General features: G+C 36.2%; 1 protein-coding gene across 1 annotated transcript in view; it reads left to right on the top strand.

The window, feature by feature from the left end:
* Window positions 1-10,783, top strand: part of LOC111508989 (retinaldehyde-binding protein 1) — a 30,918-nt gene extending 20,135 nt beyond the window's left edge. The window contains exons 3-5 of the mRNA XM_074180840.1: window positions 5,633-6,045; window positions 9,458-9,574; window positions 9,640-10,783. Coding sequence (XP_074036941.1) covers window positions 5,633-6,045; window positions 9,458-9,574; window positions 9,640-9,894 — 785 coding nt within the window. The 3' untranslated portion in view covers window positions 9,895-10,783. The remainder of the gene's footprint in view (window positions 1-5,632; window positions 6,046-9,457; window positions 9,575-9,639) is intronic.
* Window positions 10,784-22,979: the final 12,196 nt, after the last annotated feature.

Here is a 22,979-nt window from a genome sequence, read left to right as displayed (position 1 = left end):
AAGGAAATTCGGGCTGCTAGGCCGTGGTCGAATGGAACCTGAAATACTAAACGTTTCGTGTGCTACTGCGACAGACATCATCAGTGATATGTGCGTTGACTGCGAGGTATGATATTGATATTGCCTGTATTATCGAAGTCACAGAAAACCTGTAAACATGTTTGAATTCTGTACAGAAAAGAGTTATCCCTCGGGTTGGATGTCCTCGTTCATCTTTCACTGCTTGAACCACTGTGCATGCTGTTTTTGGCAAGTGCATGTTCTTGGGATGTGGGGGTTGACCAAACCGGCCATCGGATGCCTGCCTCCACGTAGCCCCGCTGGATACGGGAATGACAGAATCACTTGTGGTTCTGTTATTCCCTAACTGAATGGCATTTCAACGATGGCTCAATCCTAAGGTGTGTGTATCCGTGCCGAGAGGATGAATGACACTGAGCCTATCAGGTGTCTCTACGGAACCTTCGAGATACCGGGCGCCCTCTCGTCGTAGCATCGCCTTGTCATGGTAATGTGGGGCTCTGCCGTGATTGACCTTCTTTTCTTAGCTACTCGTGGGACTTTTATGGACAGAGTAAACTTAAAAATTCTTTCTGACGCTGAGTCTACAGAGGAGATGGATGTCGAGTTTACGACTCCAATTGACCTCCCTGTAAATTTAGTTCAGGAGCGAGAGCTTCTCAATTCCCCAACTCCTGATCCAATAACTGAAGGTTTGGTGGTGCAGCCAGGAAACGAATCGTCTCCCCAAGAGCGGGGTACCTTATAAAACCGCCTTGCACCAAATTCTTGAGCAGCGTACGCAGAATCTGTCTCAAGTGGAGAAACAAACCCCCCATGAGCAGCTTAGCAAACGTTTGCGCTCAAGTTATGATTTACCAAAACTAGAAGCGAAAAAGCCCTGCACGGTCAGGTGTAGCTGATGTGCAAAAACCCTCATATGGGAAGGTTATCGCGGGTATCAAGATGGGAATCTTGCACCTTGACTATTTGACTACCTCATTAACGATGAAACAGCATAGCATATACTTTGTGCCTGCCCCGCTGGGGACCGAATCAGGTTTTTAGAGTTCGGCAGAGCCGTACTCTCACTATCTAACCTGAAAGACCACTAACAATACAAATTAATCGGCTTTGTTGAGAAGCTGGGTTTATTTGGTCGAGTGTGAATATGTGTGAGCCACAATGAACCGTTGCGGGTTGCGTTGAGGGTCGAATAGATCCACTCACTTTGGACCTAACCTAACATAACCTATCCCTCCTTTGTATAGATTCCCAATAAAACCTGAATCTCTACATTTCATTATGAAATTGAAGCCTTCAATTAAGTATATTGATTGAATTGAGAAAAGTATGTTTCAGGAGAGATTAATTTTTGGGGAAGATGTGTAGATTATGCAAAGAAGTCAGTCTCAATCTCAAACTGGAAGAAAAGTCCCTCTCGAAACAATTACTTCCAAATGAACATTGAATTATACAAAAAAAAAATCCTATTCAGTTTGTACTCCAAACATTCATTATGAAATTGAATCAGATATCATTCACAGGATTGCTACACAATAAAGTATACGAAAGAGGTAAAATTTCACTTACATTGAGGGTAACAGTGTTCCGTGTAAATTAAATTTTATCTCGTTCATAAACTAGACTGTGTGGCAATTCAGTGAATCATATCTGATTCAATTCCATAATGAATATTTAGAGTACAAACTGAGTAGGAAAAACTGTTTTTATGTAATTCAAGGTTCATATGTAAGTAGTTTTTCCGAAAGGATTTTTTCTTTCGTGTAAATCAATGTTTATATGAAAGTAGTTGTTTTGAGATGGCTTTTTCTTTCAGTTCAGTTCTTTCAGTTAATTGCTTCTCTCATTTTTTGTATAAAGATGAAGAAGTTGAAAGTCGAAACCTTTCGTCCCGAAAAAGTATATTGATATTTGAAATATAAGAGTTGATTTGAATGTTTTGAGAAGACACCGTTGAACGGTAGATAAATATTTATATTTTGTCTGAATTGCAATTTTTTTTTGAATATTTCCAAGTTTATTGTCTAGTAAATCACACCGTATATAATGTTTTCAATAGTTAATTAACTCCTTTGCCAATATGTACATACTATGTTGGAATTTCCTTTCAAATTTATTGAGTAAATATTATTTTCATAATGGACATGTCTGAGACGACTGTTGAAAAATGAAAATACAATCAGTGTGGCGGTGAAAACAATATAATCTTCATTGTGGATTATTGGAGGACTTTTTTGTCTATCATTAAAATAACTGAAATGACATTCATCACTTATATTCAGAATAGACTCCACTATAAAATGAAAATTTGCCTTTGCAATTTATTTATGCAAATAATGAAAAAATATTCAATTAGACCAGAGAGATTCCTTGAAATGTCTACTTTTCATTTCTTTGTTAATACATTAGGAAAATTATTCTGTCAGAAAAACTCTATTGAGTAGTAAGAAAAATGTTTGTTTATTAAGTTCTTGAATTTTGAGAAGTGAATATCATTCAGATGATTTGATTTAATTTCATATAAAAATGATTTCAAAAATATATTGAAAATCTTACTTCAGTCACCATAGATTTGCTTTCAAGGCGGACCTGTATATGATGATTATTTACGCTATGGTTACCAATAATGTGAAAAATATCATTGAGGAATTTAGGCACTGATGATTCCAACTACTATACTTTATAATTACGTTAGTATAAATTGTTCTGAAATAAGTAGATTGATAATTTTTAGTATTTTTGATTCTATATTCGCTAATTCTCAGATATTTCTTGTACTGTTTTCTCTGATTTATTTATTTTTTTGCAAGATTGATTTGAAAAGCACTAGGCTGATACTTCACCTGTTCGTCGACACATAATTATTGTTCTGAAATTTTGTATTTCATTTCGATCATATTGATGAATAAAGACGATTATTATCATTATATAATGAAATTATTTCAAAATGTCAACTGTACTCAAGACGTTCTCTCTCTAATGACGAGCCACAAAAATAGAGAATCAAAAATGTTTCTGGAGATTTACATACCTACTTAAACCAAGAAAATACAAATATTCAATTATAATTGAAACTTCTTTGTATATTATGAAATATTCTATGTGGTTTGTTCCAAAGGATATAAAGGGAATATTCTCAATTAATATTCTCTTTCGTTTACGTTTTATATAACGGTCCTTGAGAAATATCAGTGATACAATGTAAGCTATAATTGGCTGTCAGACAATAAATAATAATATTATTTCTTTAAATCTGAAAGTGATTACGTGTTCTTGAAGAAATTCATTTCAATACCAATGGATATCTGGCATATAAATAGAAATTCATTTTTGACGAATGGGTAGTTTAGTCGTAATCGACGATGAAATAATATCAAATATTATTTTCAATTGTTCAGCAAATTCAGAAAAAAAATTAAAATCTATCAACAGTTACTGACTAAAAAATGCCATTTGTAGAGTCAAATCAGAAAAAATTAATATGTGAATAGTTTATGGTTCAATGAAACTCGTTCATGTTTTTCCTACAGAACAAGAAGAAAAATCAGTAATTCATTATTGCTCGCGTAATTTGATCTTTGAAATAATAAGCACAATCGATATACGTTTTGTCTGAATATTATTTTGAGGGGTATATGAGTTAATCCTTGGTGTTGGGAATCACACGTTAAAAGATAAGACCTCGTTAGTTCTTAGCTCGCACAACTTTCTCAACTTCTGAGAGTTGTCGTTCGTATGGGGGCGACAGCTGATTAACGGAAAAACAGATTGTAAACAGATTTTTTTTAACAGATATTTATGGATTTAAACTCCCTTGAAGTCAAAAAACTTTCCAAATTTATTCATATGAAAAGGGCAACTCACTGAATTTATCCAGAAACGTTACTGCATTTGTATAAAAATTCAGATAAGGATTTATCCAATTCATCGGTAACATTTTTTCATATCAATTTCGCTTAAATACATCAAAGAAAAAAATACGCTGTCTGTTCAAAAAACATAGTGAATTTTCATTTTTCTCAAAAATGTTTTATTTATTTCTACTTTCTTCCTTTCAAATTAGTCCCCCTCAGATATAATCAGATATAATACACTTTGTGCCAGTTTTTTTCCACTCCTCGAAGCAGTGTCTCTTTGGCATGTCCTTGAGCGATTCGCTCTCATCGATTCGGTTATGAGTTCCACAGTCGCTTTCACGGGTTTCTTCGATATTGGAAAAAAAGTCACTGGGAGCGAAATCTGGTGAATACGGTGTTCGAGGCATGATTACGATGTTGTTTTTGGCTGAAAATTACGAATAAGCAATGATGATCAAGCAGGTGCATTAGCGCCATGATAATGGCGATACCATGAATTCATTCATATCTTGTGGACCTTCTGTGAAAAGCTTGAACCACTTGTAAACATTTTTCTGATTCAGAGTACAATCATCGTATGCCACTGTCAACATTTTAAAAGTTCAAATCGCCGAATACGTAGAATACTTCTATAATGTATGCCTCTCACTAGCAAACTGAACATGCTGAATTTGTAAACATATGTTCGAGACGAGTGTAACATAAAAAAATTACTAATCGTTCACAATTTATAAATATCGAATTCAGAATTTTGAAAATTTATTAATTCTAAAGAGGTTTTCAATTCCAGGAGAGAAAATCCTTATAAAGCCCAGAATTTTTTTTTATTCATCAGTATGACAACATAAGGAACGTATTCAAAAAACACTTTGTTCTGAGATTTTCACTAAACGATTTTACAAAAACGTAACACGTGTTTCGCAATACAATGGCTTCTTCGGGAATGTCTTTACTAACTAATTCTACATATTCAATGCTAAATACACCTCATTCTACAATTTGAAGTGCCTAAATTTCAAGAACCTGATTCAGTAAATTTCCCGAATTCCTGAATCTATTGATTTCTAAACATTCCAAAAGGTGGTTTGCGAAAGTGGAATTGGTCTTTTGATTTACAAAACTACTTCTGTGCTCTTTAATTCTTTGGGAAAATGTTCTCCCTGATTGGCCAATATAAAGTTTTGGGAAGGAGCCACAAGTCAGCTTATATACTCCCAAGCAGTTTTGATGGTTTGAAACGTATTGAAATGGTCAAAAAGCTCGAAAAGTGGGTGTCCCACGATTTAAACAAACCACAGAAATTGTTACGTTTTGATGTTTGTTCTTCTTTGCTCTTGTGCAACCAAAACGACCCTTTTTTCGATCGCATTCTCACGTGTGATGAAAAGTGGATCTTCTATGACAACAGGAGACGTTCAGGGCAGTGGTTGGACGCCGATGAGTTACCCAGGCACTTACCAAAGGCGTAAACCCACCATAAAAGGTCATGGTTACTTTATGGTGGTGAGCAGGCCAGGCCAAACCATCACAGCAGAGTCCTATAGTGAGGAAATCGACGAAATGTACCGATAAATGCTCCAGCAGCAACCAGTACTGGTCAACATAAGAGACCCAAAAATTAAACGAGTTGGGCGTCGACGCGTTATTAAAATGTAACTCTTAAGAAGAACCTAAATGAATACTATTTATGAATGATTAGATAAGTGCATCAACTGTTCATGGGTCTTTGGTTACACTATTATACTTTACAGATGCGCCATTCCTCCTACGTTTCCTACGCACCAAGAAATTCAGCGTTCCTCTCGCATGCGAGATGCTCGAAAGGTATCTCACCATCCGCAGACTCTACCCCCAATGGTTCCAAAACCTCGACAGCGAAGACAAGGATCTGGCCGACATCATCAACGCCGGCTATCTTGTTCCTCTCTTGGACAGGGATCAAGGAAGGATGGTACTCTTCAGCTGCGCAGGCAACTTCGACCCCCACAAGTACACTTCTGCGCACATGGTGAAGATCCATAGCTTGATTACTGAGGCTCTGATGGATGACGAGATCAACCAGATCAACGGGTACACGTACGTTAACGACGAAAGTGGGTTTACGATGTCGCACATTTCTTTGTGGTCGTTGACTGATGTCAGGAATATCCTCAGATGTATTCAGGTGAGTTTGGTATTTGCTTACGTAATGGGTAGTTTGATGGATGTAGTGGGAGTGGGAGAGAAGTAGTACCGTGGGAGTGATTTGATTCTTTCCAAAATGATGTGCGACCCTGTCTTTAACTGGAGCTAGACCTAGACAAAGACAAAAAACATACTCCTGTCAATTCCATGAAAAATGCATCTTATTTATTGAAGAGGCTAGAGCCGAAACGGTAAATTTTCCATGAAGCGCATAAATCAGGATGAATTTGACCAATGGAATGGGTTATGTTGGCTTTGAGGACCGCTGTGGTTTATGGCTTATTCGCATACATCTGGGACTTGAGAAAATATCACATGAAAAAAGCTAACGGGTCAAATGCACGATCATGGTGACCATGCCCTCAAATCGCTCATGTAGAATATCCAATATAGCATGAGTTGTGTGGCATGTAACGCCGTTGAAACCACATGTAGTTGATGTCCAGATCATCCAATTCAGGCCAAAAGAAGTTGGTAATTATCGACCTACAGTGCTCGCCGTTAACAGCCCAAAATCCACACCAAACAGTTCATTTCTCGGGATGCATTGGACGCTCTCTTTGATCTTATGTGTATTGGTATCGTTCTGAATTGGACAATTTTGTTTGATCTCACACCCATTCATCCTGAAATGGGCTTCATCGCTGAAGATGATTTTTCGATGGAAATTGGATTAGTTGCTAATTGCTTCAGAGCCCATTCAGTGAACATACGTCGTTGTCTAGATTAGTTCGTCATATTGTAGTCTGCGGAAGGCCAAGTTCTTGTGAGCGACACGGAATTGACTGCCTTCACACTTTCACAGACAGCGGTGATGTTTTAGGCAGATCTTGCGTTTCGTCAACGTACGCGAGTTGGTCAATCGTTTACTGAACCAGCGGAAATTTATCCAACACATTACGAATAGTCTAGAATCAGTCACATAGTCTAGAATCAGTCACGTAGTGACAATAATTCTATCTGCTCTGTCCCGCTGGCTATCTGTTCTTGAAACTGTTCACCAATCAATAATATCTATTGCGTAGGTGGGGAATGGGAAAAATACCAGCGTGGTCCAAACAGAACTGGTTGGTATCTCAATCGCCACAAAAGAAATAACCAGGAAGGGAATTTCTGGCACCAAGATTTAGCCAAAGCCTCGGTAGATAATAAATCATTATCCTGAGGTGGGTTAAAGGGCACGACAGCAGTAAAAGTAATCGCATTGCTGACTCTTTAGCCAAGGAAGCGGCTGGACTGAGAATTTTAGAACCCATTTCTGATGACTTCGACAATTGCGGAAAGCCAATGCTCAATCCCTAAAGAGATGGGATGGAATCAAAGGATGCAATCTTGCCAGAATCACCCTGGGCGACCCTGGAAAGCTGGCGCCGAAGAAATATCTGGCGATGACCAAGAAAAATCTACGCTTAACAGTAGGATTTCTGGCTGGCCACTGTCAACTAAGGAAACACCCCCATAATATGGGGCTAGTAGACATACATCTGCAGGATGTGTGAACAGGAAGATGGAGACTGTCAGGCATGACGTATGCGAGTGTCTGGAGTTATCGTCAATAAGTTCGGCGAGTCTTGGCCTACACCTGCCGATATAAAGGAGATGTCTCCCAGTGACCTGTCCACCTTCCTGGATAGGGCAGGATGGACGATGACCTAGGAGGACAACTCCTCCTGTGGGCCTACACTCACCCTCCCTACTCTACAGATAGAGTTAGGTTAGTGATTTGTATAAATTACATTTTAAATTAGTGTACAATACTATTAAATAAGGAAACTAGTGTTGTAGTCTATATTGTGAAGATTTGTAATATTTACCATGAATAGTGTTATTGATTCTCCACAAGTAACAACAAATCTGTGTATTGAAAAAACAACAGTAATCAACAGCGACTTTGATAACGTGTATATTTTTTTGGATTTTACTTGTGCTTGTACGAGGCTGGTGTGAAAAGTTTCTGGCCTAACAAAGATGCAAGACATTTTTTCAGATTTTTTTTTATTTTTAAACATAGTCTCATTTTCACCATACACACTTCTCTCAGTGCCCCTTCCATTTCTGTAACTCGTCCAAATAGTACCCGGCGTTTTTCTCTGCAAAATAACTGTTCACGAAGGTGATTGCCTCTTCATTTGACGAACATCTCTGCCCGAACGCACTTTTTAGATGAGGAAACAAAAAAGTCACTTAGGGCTAGATCTGGTGAGTAAGGCGGATGTTGAAGCAATTCAGACCGTTATTTGTGGATTTTTGCCGTGGCAAACAGGATTTTATTTTTCTGCAAATGTGGCCGTTTTTTTCGCGAGGCCTGCCTTCAGCTTGTCAAGTAATGATGCGTAGTATGTATTGTAATGTAATGGTTTTTCATTTTTGAAGATAATCTATTAAAAAACTCCATGACTATCCCAAAAAACAGTCGCCATCACTTTCCTAGCCGAAAAAACAGTTTTTGATATTCTTGGAGCCGGTTTCTTTTTTGCATCCTACTGTTAGAACTGTATTTCTGTTTCAGGCGTATAATGGTGTATCCAAGTTTCATCTACAATAATTAATCGGCGCCAAAAGTCGAATTTAGTGCGCTTAAATTTCGGCAACAAAGTATTGGAAATGTTCATTCGAACACGTTTTTGGCCTACCGTGAGCCTACCTCATGCCTGAATGTTGATTAAATATGTGACCAACACATTCTTTTGACATGTTCAACAACTCTGCTATCTCTCTCACTCCAATTCGGCGGTCGTCTTGCATCTTTTGGTGAACTTTGGCGATGTTTTCGTCGATAGTTGTAGTTTTTGGACGTCCCGAACGTTCATCATCTCCCAATCTCTTACAGCCACTTACAAATTCAGCTGCCGCAATTCCACTGGGATAAGTTATGGTGCAGAGTCCCCATAAACAGAATTCAATTCATCTTTGATTTGCTTAGGCATATTACCTTTCAAAAACAAATATTTAATGACTTACTCAAACGTATGTTACATAACAACTGCCGGTCCAAAATGACTGAAACTTCAAACAGATGAACAACTAAATTCACTAGCTTTAATATACAAGAGCTGCTACTTTTATGTCGGAAACTTTTCAGACTACCCTCGTATATCTCCAGGAAAAAAGGTTATTTAGATTTGAAGTTTGAAACTACTGGAGCTATTTGAATCAAATCTTGTCTTCGAATGAATTTTCGTAATCTTCAATGCTTCCTCAGTGAAAATACATCGATCGGTGTTTTCTTCCTTTCACAAATCGCGTCGACTCCACAGATGCCAAGTGTTTGTTTCTCTTCTCGAAGCAATCCAAATCCTGCATTCAACTGTCCACTCTCTCCACTTTCACGTTCGTGACTTGGCGTATTTATAAACGAATGAATAAGTACCTAACTTGCTTCTTTTTTTCAGAATACAACACCGATGAGGCACAAGTCCAATCACTTCTTGAATATCTCGTCAAACGCGATCAAACTGATCGAATTTGCGGTGTCACTACTGAACGAGAAGTTGAGGAGTAGAATTTTTGTAAGAATTTAAAAATATATTACTTGTTAATTTTGTTATCACCCTTCTTTCATTTACCTTTACAGATGTACAAGTCCACAGAAGAACTGTACGCCAACATTGACAAAAAAATTCTACCTAAAGAGTATGGAGGGGAAGTCCCATTACAAGAAATGCTGAATAAATTCAAGGTTCTCCTGAAAGAAAAACGGGAATCCATTCTAGCTCTAGACGATATGTATATAGAAATAGACGAAAAAACATGTACGTTAGTGTCCGAGATGAATGAAGAACTCGGTATGGGCATTGAAGGCACCTTCAAGAAGCTTACTGTAGATTAGAATTACCTACTTTTAGATTGATTAGTACCTAAAAAATACATGACATTTGTTATACATATATTTGCTTAAGTAATTTGCTTGAGTAATTAATTATTGTGATAAACATAGTATAGTTCTCAAACTTGTATATTTTATAAGTATATGCTTTCACAACAGCTTTACATATTAGTAGTTTCTTATATGTGTGTTTGATTTATTTGTTGTTTGCTGTCTCGAACTCTTCTTTTCGAATGTTACCTTCTCTGTTTCCTTTATTCAATTTTGAAGTCATAAAATGGAGGTGTAGTTTTGAGATATTTTTGTTAAAACTATCATTATTATTGTGTGTTCATAACTATTCTATTCTTTTACTCAGATATTCTGTGATTTACAAATTATTTCTTGAATTTTATTTTCAGTCTGATTTAATTTTGAATTCTTCTCCTTTTATAAGTTTCAACTTTTGTGAATATGATTTCATTTTCGAACATTCTTTATTTTCTTTATTTTGTTTGTAACCAAAAAACTGATTAATTTTCTTGTGCGCCTCGTACACGATAATTGTTTTCTGTCGAATATAGTCGAGAGATCCATGTATATTATAATTTTTTTCGACCATGGTGGAATATTGTTACCTTATTTTTATAGTCTAGAATTTGCATTGTTATTATCATCCTACTTATAGATAAGAACTTGGAATAAATTGGAACACTTGTTATTGTTACTAGCTTATCGCATTGCGTGGTTATATGGTGATTTGAATATCATTGCCACATTCATTCTGATATTTTTATGGAGTTATCACCCACTCTTACGTGAAGCAAAGTCCCATAATTTGAAGTAGTTCATTTCAAGTTTAATGTTAAGATGTCCTCTGATTGTATTTTTGTTAATAAAAAGATTTATAAATCGAGAATATTTTATTGATAGATGAGAAATTTCTTTGGTACAATGGGAAAGTATTTCACATAAATTGCAATATTATAAATTTGTATGTCGAAGAAACTTCTTTTTGAAACGTGCCATCTTCAAAGTGATTGCCAAATTATCAACAAATATCAGCGCCTCTATCAGACAATAACTGAAGGGAAATTGTTAGACAAAACCAACTGGAAAGAACCCTACAATAAGAACTTTTATAGACAATGCTTTTCTGTCGACCTGATGTTTCTAGGATGTACTATTGCTATTGAATTATAGATGGCGATGTATACTTGTCTTTTGAAGGTAGGAAAATATTAAAAACTTCCAGAAAATGATGATATGGAATAGAAACCAATCATACAGTTTCGGTTAGAAATCAATAGAGAATTCTTAGAGTGGATGTAAATAGGGCAGAATTTATTAAAACGTGGAGGATCTGCTAGTTTTGACTCCGTTTATGGATGTTATAGTGAAGAATGTCCCATAATCATTGTCTATTAATGCCATAATGATCAGGAAGGAATCTCTACCGAAATTTTGGATTCTATTTCATGTTTTAAGGCTTCAGTTCGTTTATTGAATCTTAGATGGCACTGCATACGTAATTATTTTTATCAAAATTCAAAAACATGCAGAAAATGATAATAAATAAAAGAATGTTTCAGTGCCAGTACTTGAAAAAATTAGCTATGCAGTTATACATCAGAAATGTAACTTTTGGAGTAATTCTTTTGTAAATGAAATCCCTGCTTCCAGTCATTATACCTGTAGATGCTGAATTATATCCAATAAGAACGATTTTACAGGCCCAGCTCTGACTGGCCTGTAACTTCTAAAACAAAGATGGGTTTCAAGTTTTAACAACTCAGGTTTTAGAAGGCATCACCTGATTTAAAACTATCTGATGAAAATATACTATAATGGTACTTAGTTAAAGATATCATGTTCATAGTTAGGAATCGTGTTGGGAATTACACGTTAAAAGGTAAGACCCCGTTAGTCCCTAGGTCGCACAAGTTTCGACTTCTGAGGGTTGTTGTTCGTAGGGGTGTGACAGCTGGTTAACGGAAAAAACATATTTTAGGGATATTTTTTTTAGATGTCTTAGAATTGGTAAATTCATTCAAATGCTGACGCTGACGGTTCACCCTGTCTCAGTATCCCAATTCCTACTAAGCTCTGCTTGCAGTTGATTCAGTAGAATGTGCCACCTACAGACAAAGTCCGGAAGCAACTACACAAACACAAACTCCGGTGTGGGAGTCAAAATAATAAATATATCCCGGAGAGGTGCACATTTATGATATGCTCATGTTTTGGATACCAAACACTTGCCTATCGTGTTAGACCTACGATTTTGTAGGTACGTGTAGCAGATACAACACCTAACCCACAGCTTCGAAAGGTACTTCAGCGTTCTGCGCGGCAATAGTATTTCATCTAATTGTGACTAAATAATGTCAAATTATTTTGAAGATATCAAAATCCGGGCTAGTAAGTAGTGTGTGTGTGGAACCTGCAACAGACACCATTATGTGCGTTGACCGCGAGTTCGAAACCTATATCTCGAAGTGTCAGCAATGACTGAGTGGTGAGCTATGTGTTCACTCGAATTAATATTTTCAGAGGGTGGTGGGGGTGATGGTGGGGATGACGGCAGGAACAACGGTGGCGGACAGTGGTCGGGGCTATAGCGGGGTGACCATGCGAATGCTAACTCCTGATTGGTCCGCAATAGGTTGTTCTGATTGGTCCAAGTTTTTAACAGGTATGCTACGGGTGAATTGTCGATCGGAGTTATATTCCAGTCCATGAATAATTGAAAAACGTTGAACGCGACAATCGCTGAAGTGATTTCTGCCACCAGGCATCCGCTTCGTATGTAATCACTAATCTGACAATCATCACACATTTTTTTCGATTAATTATAGACTAAATCGATCGGATACGGATTCAATAAGGGTACGGATTTGAACTTTAACAAAGACGAATCTCGCATAATTCACACTTCCAGAAAATACCAGGTTCCCGAAAGAACAACAATTCTCGGGTAACGAGCGAAAATACGGAATAATTGAAACCGCAAGCCATGCAGCAAGCGTTTCCTTGTAATGCCGTTTTCACTTGGACGACCACTTGATCGATCTCGTTATTTGTACATTGTGGTATGTCGAACTTATTCATACGAGAGGTTCGTTATTTTACACCCGGCAATTTGTTGGCGTCGTTTTAGAGGTTGAGCGCTCGGAAAAATTACTGGCACGTTGCACAAACGAGGGATCAATTAAAAATATCGGTGAGAATGCGGTATTATCCGTATCGTTCACGTGATCAAGTATGGTATAGTAGAACTCAGCAAAACGATACACATTGTGAATAATTACTTTTTTCTTTGGTACATAGTGAAGTAAGTTTTTATCGAAAGTAATACGTGTTAGGAATCACACGTTCAAAGGTAAGACCTCGTTAATCCTTAGCTCGCACAAGTTTCGACTTCTGAGGGATTTTAAACAGATTTAAACAGAATACGTCGCGTATTCTTTTCGATTTCAATGAAACTGTTACTATTCAGAATAATGTTTCGATTCGAATTAAAAAATTCTCATTATACCAATAAGTTTCGATCGAGATTTCTGAATAGCATTGTATAAATTGTTGTCATTCAAGGTGGAGTTTGAACTGTGAAAAATTATCTTCTATATTTAGGGTCTCCTTTTTCCCTTCAAGAACCCCGTTTCACCAAATTTTGTCATCAACTTAATGTATGGCGAAAATTATATTAAAATAATAGACGTTTTTCAACAGATCATCTGTATCATCTGAGTCAGTAAGAAATTGTACAAGAGGGAAATAGAATTTATAAAAAAAGTCAAAATATTTTTATTGGACAAAGTTTTTTATACTGTGACCGAATTTTTGTATACGTAATTTATTTATTCGTAATATACACTCATTAGTTTGTAAGTTTTATAGTTGTGTAGTATCTGTGACTATCCCTATACACTCTATGTTGTCGATTATGGGAAATAAATGAATGATTGATTGACATCATGATGCCCTTTTTACATGCTTTATATTAGCTTTACCTGTATGTATGTATGCATGTATGTTTGTTTATTTGTAACTATCAAGCTCGAAATCTGTATTTGACAGAATTATCGACATTATTGCTTGATCTGTTCGCGGCAGATGGCAGATGGCGTACCCACCTTGATATATCAACATTATTCCTTGATCTATTCGCAGGCAGATGGCGCTGTACGTAATTTCCTCGATGTAATTTGAACTCACTTTACATGTATTTTTTCATTTGAAAAATGTATTTTTTGTAACCCGCCTTTGCGCACCTGCTGCCTTGGGCTTCGTAGCTGATTTTCAGGCTCCCTCTCCAGAATCGGAAAATATCAATGGTCATTTTTCTAAACATATCCGACTGATTGATCCCAAAGTTTAGATGAAATGAATATAGTTTGAAAAGAAAAAAGTGTGGGAGCTTTGTGCCATATTTTTTGTATATAAAGCGCCCGTGGCTTTTTTCACAATAATGGTAGTATTTTTCGTTCGTTTTTGTTTTAAGCTTATTTAAAAAAAATCAACTTTTCAGTTCGATATTCTTTGAAAGCTTGCTTTTTAGTCTTTTAAACTATATTTAATCCCCAACAACCGGAATTCATCTGTTTTTCTATTTCCCACCATTCAAGCAATTCCATTACTGATAATAATAATAATAATGTTTATTCATTCATAAGTAGCGAAAAGATATAGAAAGTCAATTGATACAAAATCAAATGATTCATGAGAAACTCAAAAACATGAGACGTGAATGAAAAAAAAATCCACAAAAGCTGATATCATCAGCTTGTGTGTGGTGACATAGTTTTACGGTGTGATGTTGACGAATCAAATGAATACAGTCAAAATAATGAAAAAAAAACGAGAGAAAAAGTGGGATTACAGATTAACCAGAAGAATGTATTTTGAAATAGGTTGAGATTTTTAGTTATAGATTAATTATAAAAAGAGTATAGTAGACCAAAGTTGGAACAAAAAATGACTTAAGGAAACAGTAAACAATGTAACTATTTTCAAGATAATAATGCTAAGTAGTAATAAAAAAATAGCCAAAATTTAATTAAAATGAAATTACTACTCAGGATGTTATAACAATAAGATTGGGAGTATTCAGGAAGATACTCGAATTGTAACTACCATTTTTTGTGAAGTAAGGAGGAATATTACAAAAAAAAAACGTTTCGAAACTTATATACAAATATAAAAATCATATCTATGATAGCCAGTAATGTCAACTTTTGCTCATTGGACAAATTAATAATGAACAGATCAATTAAATGTAATTATTCATCAACTCTCTTCAAAGGGTATCACAAATTCACAACACAACAAAAAAATATTTTTTGAATGTTTCCTACACTAAATTAGTCAATTTCTACTAATTTTGGGGTGATAAAAACGAAAATAACAATGAAAAATTTTTATTAGCTCTGGTTTTTGAGATACACAATACTTAATCTTAAAGAGTAGTTATACTATACGTGAAAAGTGAAAGTACATAAAACAATATTGTTATGTTTCTTTTAGAATATTTTAAGTACAAAATTAATAAAAAAAACATTATTCTTAGTGTTTTGACAAATAAAAGAAGTTTGTACCACCAAATTTCAATTAAGTCCATCCGATTCATTGTAAGATCGCTGTCGTTTAGCTTGTCTTTTATAAAACACTTCTGGAGCATCCCTACACACAGACCAGCAGTAGTCTGCAAGCATTGCTTCATTCCAACGGCCCTGATATCTCTGTTCCATTAAGGCAATGTCTTGATGGAATTTTTCTCCATGTTCGTCACTCACAGCTCCACAGTTTTGTGGGAAGAAATTAAGATGAGAGTGAAGAAAATGAATTTTTAAGGACATGTTGCATCCAAGTTGGTGGTAAGCTTGAAGAAGCTCTTTAACCAATGCTGTGAAGTTATCATCTCTTTTGTTACCTAAAAACCCATGTACAACCCCCTTAAAGGCTTCCCAGGCTCTTTTTTCATTTCCTGTTAAAATCATGTCAAAAGCAGGATCATTTACAATTTCACGGATTTGAGGCCCAATAAAGATGCCTTCCTTGACTTTAGCATCACTCAACCTGGGAAACTTTGCTCTCAAGTACTTAAAAGCTTGTCCTTCCTGGTCCATGGCCTTCACAAAGTTTTTCATTAGTCCCAACTTAATATGTAATGGGGGAAGGAGAACATCCTTAGGATTTACAAGAGGCTCGTAAACTACATTTTTCTCATTAGGGTTTAGGTCTCGTGTAGGCCAGTTCATTTTTTTATAGTGAGATTTTCTATCCCGACTGTCCCACAGACACAAAAAACAACAGTACTTGGTGAACCCTAATTGCATTCCTAGGAGTATAGCAATGACTTTCAGATCACCACAGATGTGTCACTTGTGTTGTTCATATTTGATTGATTGGAGAAGTGTTTTCATATTTATATACGTTTCCTTCATGTGAACTGCATGACCTATAGGAATAGAGGGTAGCTGATTTCCATTATGCAGAAGTACAGCTTTTAAGCTTAGTTTTGAAGAGTCTATAAACAGTCTCCATTCAGATGGAGTGTGATCCAAATTCAAGCAGTCCATCAAACCATTAACATCAGAACAAACTACGAGGTTTTCTTTTTTCTCAAAAAAAGGAATCATATCTTTTTGACGCTGTCTGTACTGAGATATTTTCACATCATGTTTTAGAAGATTCCACTGTTGTAGTCTTGACCCTAACAGCTCAGCCTTTTCCTTAGACAAGCGAAGATCTCTTATAAGGTCACTCAACTCTGCTTGACTAATTCTGTGCGGATCACTAGACCTATCGCTTACCTCAAAATCAGGGTCATAGGATGTAGAAGGATGGGTTGCTCCTTCTAAACAGTCTTCATCACCTTCCTCTAAAATTTCATAGTTTTGGGGTGGAGAAGGGACTGGCAAATTGTCTGAGTGTGGTACAGGCCGAAGAGCAGATGGGAGATTAGGGTATTTAACCGTTCCTCTTTTCTTCATAGATAAACCTTGCTTAATGGGAGGAGTTAAGCAGAAATAACAGTCGTCTGTATGATTAGTAGGCTCACGCCAAACCATAGGTACTGCAAAAGCCATTGCCCGGTTTTTATTTTTCAGCCACTCTCGCAATATGACGGAACAAGAATTACAACATATATGAGGAGCCCATGATTTATCTTGGTCCCCAACTTTCACACCAAAATAATGTTCATAGGCTGTCTTAACGATAGGTGTCATTTTACGTTTCTGAGCCTTAAATGTTATTTCACCACATATATAGCAAAAGCTATCGACAGAATTCACACACTTTCGAGGCATTTCAGATCAGCACTTAAATTAATTTAAAAATCAACTTCACACGATAATTTCAATAGCAACCACGTGCGTACAATTGACAAACTCACATAGGTTATGTTTACTACTTAAGAACAGCTGATGAGAGGGGTGTTATGTAAACAAACATGTGTACCAACTGTTGGTGATGAAATATTTTATTTGTTGAAAACTCAATATACATATATATAATATAATGATACTATATCTTGAAAAAACAAGAGCTAATATATAATTTTTATGGTCACTTTCGGTTTTAACACGTGGAAATACATTAAAATCATCCAATTTCAACCCCGAAACAAAAACTTTGTTGTGTTGTGATTATTATTTTCATTCATGTTTCTTATTTCGTGGTACCGTCACTGTTATTTTTTTTATTTCTGTATGTTCGCGTGCATTATGGAGTGGTGCTTGTTGGTTGAGTTAGAGTAGCTTAGAGCTAGACTTCGCCAATGAGTATCAGAATCTCCCGTAACTTATTTTCATTTTCAAAACTATCTTTGTATTGATTTTTGTATATTATCAATAAAGCCGATTTATTATTATTATTATTATTATTATGTCAATGAATTAATTTAAAAATAGGCGGGGCAAACGCCACCACCAAATTCAGGAAAGTGTAACTTGTGTTGATGTGATAATGGCATACCTAGAGTCGAATTTAAATCCTTCACTGAACATTTTGTTCTGGAGTTGCAAAGTACATATAAACCTGTTCCAAACTACCCTTTGAATACCCTTCAGCAACAAAATCCTGTGTTCAAATTCAACATATACCCTTCTCCGAGAACAAATCACCAGCCATTAAAAACAAACAACCATGTATAATTTTTTATGCACCCCATCGAAACACGTCGTATTATTGGCCAAAGAAAAGAGCCCTAAAAGAAACACGTCCAGTAATTGTAACTAAAACGTCTCCAGTTACTGACAGGAACCAGAATAACAACTGTTGAAAAGTTGTCAGCTACTGTAATTCGGAGCCTAATCCGATGAATGTACGCCGACACTAGTATCACTGTGGAATTATACCCGAAATTTTGACCCGCCTTCTTTTGTTGGGACATAGACAGGATTTGATATTAGTGTTATTATTACACGGGGCTTTGTTGCCGAATTTTCTTTTCATTTTTGGTAGGATGACGCCGGAAATGTGAATATTCCGACTGGTAACTTGCAAGAATATTTTCACATAAAGTACTTGTATACAGGGTGTTTACTAACTACGGTACGAAACTTCAGAGAGTGATTCGTTAGGTAGTTTTAAGGAAAAAAGTACATAGGCCCGGAGTTGCTTTTTTTCTGAGAAACAGGGCGTTGAAGTTTGGGAAAAAAACCGGTATTTATAAAATATCATAAATATATTTATACCGATTTGGTTTAAATTTGCTACAATCATTTGAAGTGATAAGGCGCTCATTTAGCTTTAACTATATTGAAATTATTAGGTCCACTGGAGTCTAAGGGGCCACCACAGCTAACAATATTGGGAAAAATAAGCACACCACTGACTTGTTGTTGTTTTTTATTTTTAACAATAATCAAATAAAAATACAATTTTCTTTTCACTTGTGTTTTCTTCATACCAAGCTTTGTTTTCTAGAAAAAAATCAAAGCCACTACGCATATTATGAACACCTGCTTTGGATACCAGCTGAAAGTTATAGTGTTGTCATATCAGTGAAAGTCAAAGTTGTCAATTAGCAATAATTCCATCATGAATAATTTTACAAACGCTGAAATGTCTGGCATGCACTTTATTTATGGATTAGCAAATGGAAATGCGGAAAAAGCACGGAGAATATACCAGGACAGATATTTCAACAGAGTAATGCACTAAAACATTTAGAACGCTACATGCAAGATTATGTGAATCCGGAATTTCTGCCTGACCTAGAAGAAGCTATACTTGATGCGATAGAAGAAGATCAAATAGAATCGGCAAGATTGTGCTGCAGCTGGAAGTCAGCCTAAAAACCGTATGGATAGTTCTTAAAAGGAAACTTCTATACCCATATCACAACAGAAGCCAACCGCACATTTGTGGTTCCAGTTAGGAGACCTAGAACTCCCAGGCTACATCTAACATGATGGTATCATACACACCCGATAAAATCTCTCTCTCTCTCTCTCTCTCTCTCTCTATATATATATATATATATATATTATATATATATATATATATATATATATATATATATATATATATATATATATATATATGACATGACATATATTAAACTGGGCTTATAAAGTTAATTAACAATTTAACTATTAAAACTCGTCAAACGGTGTAGCAGTTTCTTTCAATGAGACATTTTTTCAATCTTCTTTTGAATATGCAGATATTCATTGAGTCCTTCATAGAAACATCTAGCTTGTTATATAGTTTGGGTCCAAGGTATAGGTGACTCTTCTCATAGAGAGAGAGGTGAGGATTCGCTATCAGCAACCCTCTAGCTCAAGTTGCGTTTGGGTGGTCTTGTTGGCTTGCGCTAAATTTTTCTCTATTCTTATAAACGTAGAGACACATCTCGTATATATACAGACCAGCAACTATGAGTATTTCCAGCTCTTTGAATAAGCTTCTGCATGAGTGTCGCCATGCTGAACTAGCAATTATTCTGACCGCGCGCTTTTGTAAAATGAGTACTCTTTCAGCAGAAGAGGTCATACCCCAATTCAAGATTCCATAGCGCAAGTGACAGCCAATAGTTGCATAATACAGATTTAGGAGAACCTCCCTTCCACAATGATTCGACATAAATCTCAGTGCATAACAGTTATATCGTAGTTTATCACAAAATGAATCTATATGAGGACTCTAATTGAGCTTATGATCTAGAATTAGACCTAGCATTTTTGTTTCTGGGTTGGATGTCACCTCTAGTTGCCTATCTTCAAATATTTTCAAACTTTCGGTGGTGTTCTGCATTGAGAATTTTACTAATGCTGTTTTGCTGATATTTAGTCCTAAATGATTTTTATCAGTCCATTTCATTATTTTCTCAAATATGGATTCTGTTGTTTCTGCAAGTGCTAATATATTACGATCAGTGACCAGAACATAGCGATGCATTTTCTGGATTAGTACATAGTGATCAACACAGTCAAATGCTCTAGAAAAATCGATGAAAAAACCACAAATTTGTAGTTTTTTATCCAAGGCTCCTACTAAGTGTTCTTTGAAATCATACAAAGGGTTTCCGTGCTTTTATTTTGCATGCAACCATGCTGGTTTCTCGAAAGTAGTTCATTTTCGACTAAAAACGATTGTAACTGATTTTTAATATTCATTTCGTATAACTTGGATATACTAGAGAGAAGACTTACTCCTCTATAGTTCTAATAGCTATTTGAGTCTCCTTTTTTAAAGATTGGTGTAACGTTATTAGAGCAAGTCATTTTCAGCAATAATTTTCGCTGAACGTTTGGGCAAGAACGATTGGTGACTACCTAATTGGCCAATTTTTTCTAAACTGGTGAATCCTACCGGTACTTGTAAGTGGCAGCATGTGGTATATGTACGACGGGGCTGCAGCTAATTCTAGTGTTCTTGCTCGTCAGCATCTCGACATTGCTGGATTGAACGTGTAGGACCTCCAAATTGGCCAGCTCACATACCTGATATGAATCATCTGTATTTCTATTTATGGGGTCATCTGAAGGCTCTTGTTCATAAAACTCCTGTACTGTAACGGTGTCTGGAAATCTGCCGTCGTAGCAGAAGCTTGTATAGAAGTTAGTTTGAAAAACAAAATTGAGGTGTCTAACAAAATATTGAATTTTCCATCTTCTTCCAAACAAATTAAAATATCTGATAAAATTGTGGAATCAACTCTTCAAGAAATATCTAGCGTTCCTGATCAGCATCAACATGAAACATCTCCGGAAATTTATGCTGGAAGGAATTGTTCAAACTTTACTATCAATTATTATTCCAATAAATGAAATTGTTTTATGATGAATGATCAATTATTAATCGACTCTGTTGAAAATAAATTTGTCAAAAAGTAATATTTCTTTTTTATTTTGTGAATTATTTTGGCAATGGAAAAAGTAAACATTTACGCATCAATAAAGATGCAGAAATGTCAAGTTTATTTGACAGTTGTACAAAACAAAAACTCATTTAATCACATCAACATTACCTTTATTTTTATCGTGATTTTTTGAAATTCTTCCTCGTTCAACCCGCTTTTGTCAAACATTCCTGTAGGAACAATCATCCAGTACTTCCTCATGCATTACTGATCGGAAGATAGTTTCTGGCAGGCTTTCTCTCAATTCGATTAACAAATTCCGGAACACATACCACAGATAATCTAATTTGGAAAACATAGGATAGCGAATTCTATTTAATCCTAATAACATCTCAAGACGTTTTGCAATTTAAATTTTCCACAGAGTGTATATCGCTCCAATTTGAAAATTGAAGCCAAGGAGGATATAGGTATAAGATGGTAACGCCATCGATGTAATTCTTGGGATTCTCCACCAAGCCCTTTTAGGCCAGTCGTTTCGGAACTCAAAGCCAGATAATTTATTGACAAATAGAATAATGTGGTTACTACGTTATTTGTAACTAAAGTTACTGCAGTAACTTTACCACTTTTATTTGTAACTAAAGTTTCTGCAGTAACAGCATTTCTCTTTGTGGCAGCTTCCCAAGCAGCTGATGAACTCGGTTTAGTTTTCGACACTGAACGAGGTGACCACAACTCTGTCACCGAGCTGGAACCCGTTCAGCAAAAAGCTCATATAAAAGCCGCAGAGGTCACCTCACTTCTGCGGAAACACAAGGATAAGCCAATGCATGGGGTCTTCTTCAATAACATTGGAGATCTTGGCTCATCAAAGCGCCTGACTTTCGCTTTCCTCAGGTCGATTGGGCTGAAGTCGGAAACTGAAGGGTTCATCATGGCTTGCCAGGATGGTGTCTTCAACACCTTAGTCTACCGCAGTCGCGTGATGGGTATACAGGTTCCTGACACAAGGTGCAGGGCCTGCCGTGAGACGCCCGACACCTTAATGCACTTGCTATCAGCATGTCCAGCATATGCGGTCTCGGTTTATATCCATCGACATAACGATATTTGTCGTGAAGTTTTCAGCTCCTGGCGATAAAGTATCGAGATTTTCTCTTCGAACTCCGCAGACTCTATCCAGATTACTCTGCCAAGATGGTTGTTCTGATTATTGGAGTCCATGCTGGAATGATGCTCTCTCTACTCTCAAATCCTAAAATCATACCGGATCGCCCCACTAAGGCAGAAATTTAGGCGGACAGATGCAGAAGGCTGTCATTCTTGGCCCACTGCACTTGCTGGGGGCACATGATTCTCGGACCCAATGATCACTTAACCCACGAAGTGGGGAGTGGTCGTTGGTTGATAATGCTGGCACGCCCTCCCGAATGTATCGGGGCTTTATAATAATAATAATAATAATAATAATAAGTTTATTCTCAATAAATTCTCAAAATAATAATAAGTTTCTTAAAATAAAATACAATAATATAATAATAGTGCACTTTCATTCAGAGATATTTCGAATAAACAAGTATCCACTAAGGCAGTGCCTGTGCGTGGGTGATTTACTTATTCCAAATATTGACAATAATTAGTACACTTCAAAATAGGGCTCAGTTGCATTTCTATATGAGAGTTATATGTATAAAATCATGTATAATTCACTAAAATGTTTGTGACATAATAAAATTGTAGTCAATTTAATAAAATTAGGCTAATGAGCCTTACACACAATTATTGAAACATA

The sequence above is a fragment of the Leptinotarsa decemlineata genome, unplaced genomic scaffold (genome assembly GCF_025532065.1).
Source record: "Leptinotarsa decemlineata unplaced genomic scaffold, Ldec_3_MD MMD2_tig00026307_RagTag_RagTag, whole genome shotgun sequence".
Lineage (NCBI taxonomy): Eukaryota > Metazoa > Arthropoda > Insecta > Coleoptera > Chrysomelidae > Leptinotarsa > Leptinotarsa decemlineata.
The sequence above is the reverse complement of the archived record's forward strand: the minus strand, read 5'-3'. Positions and strand labels throughout refer to the sequence as shown.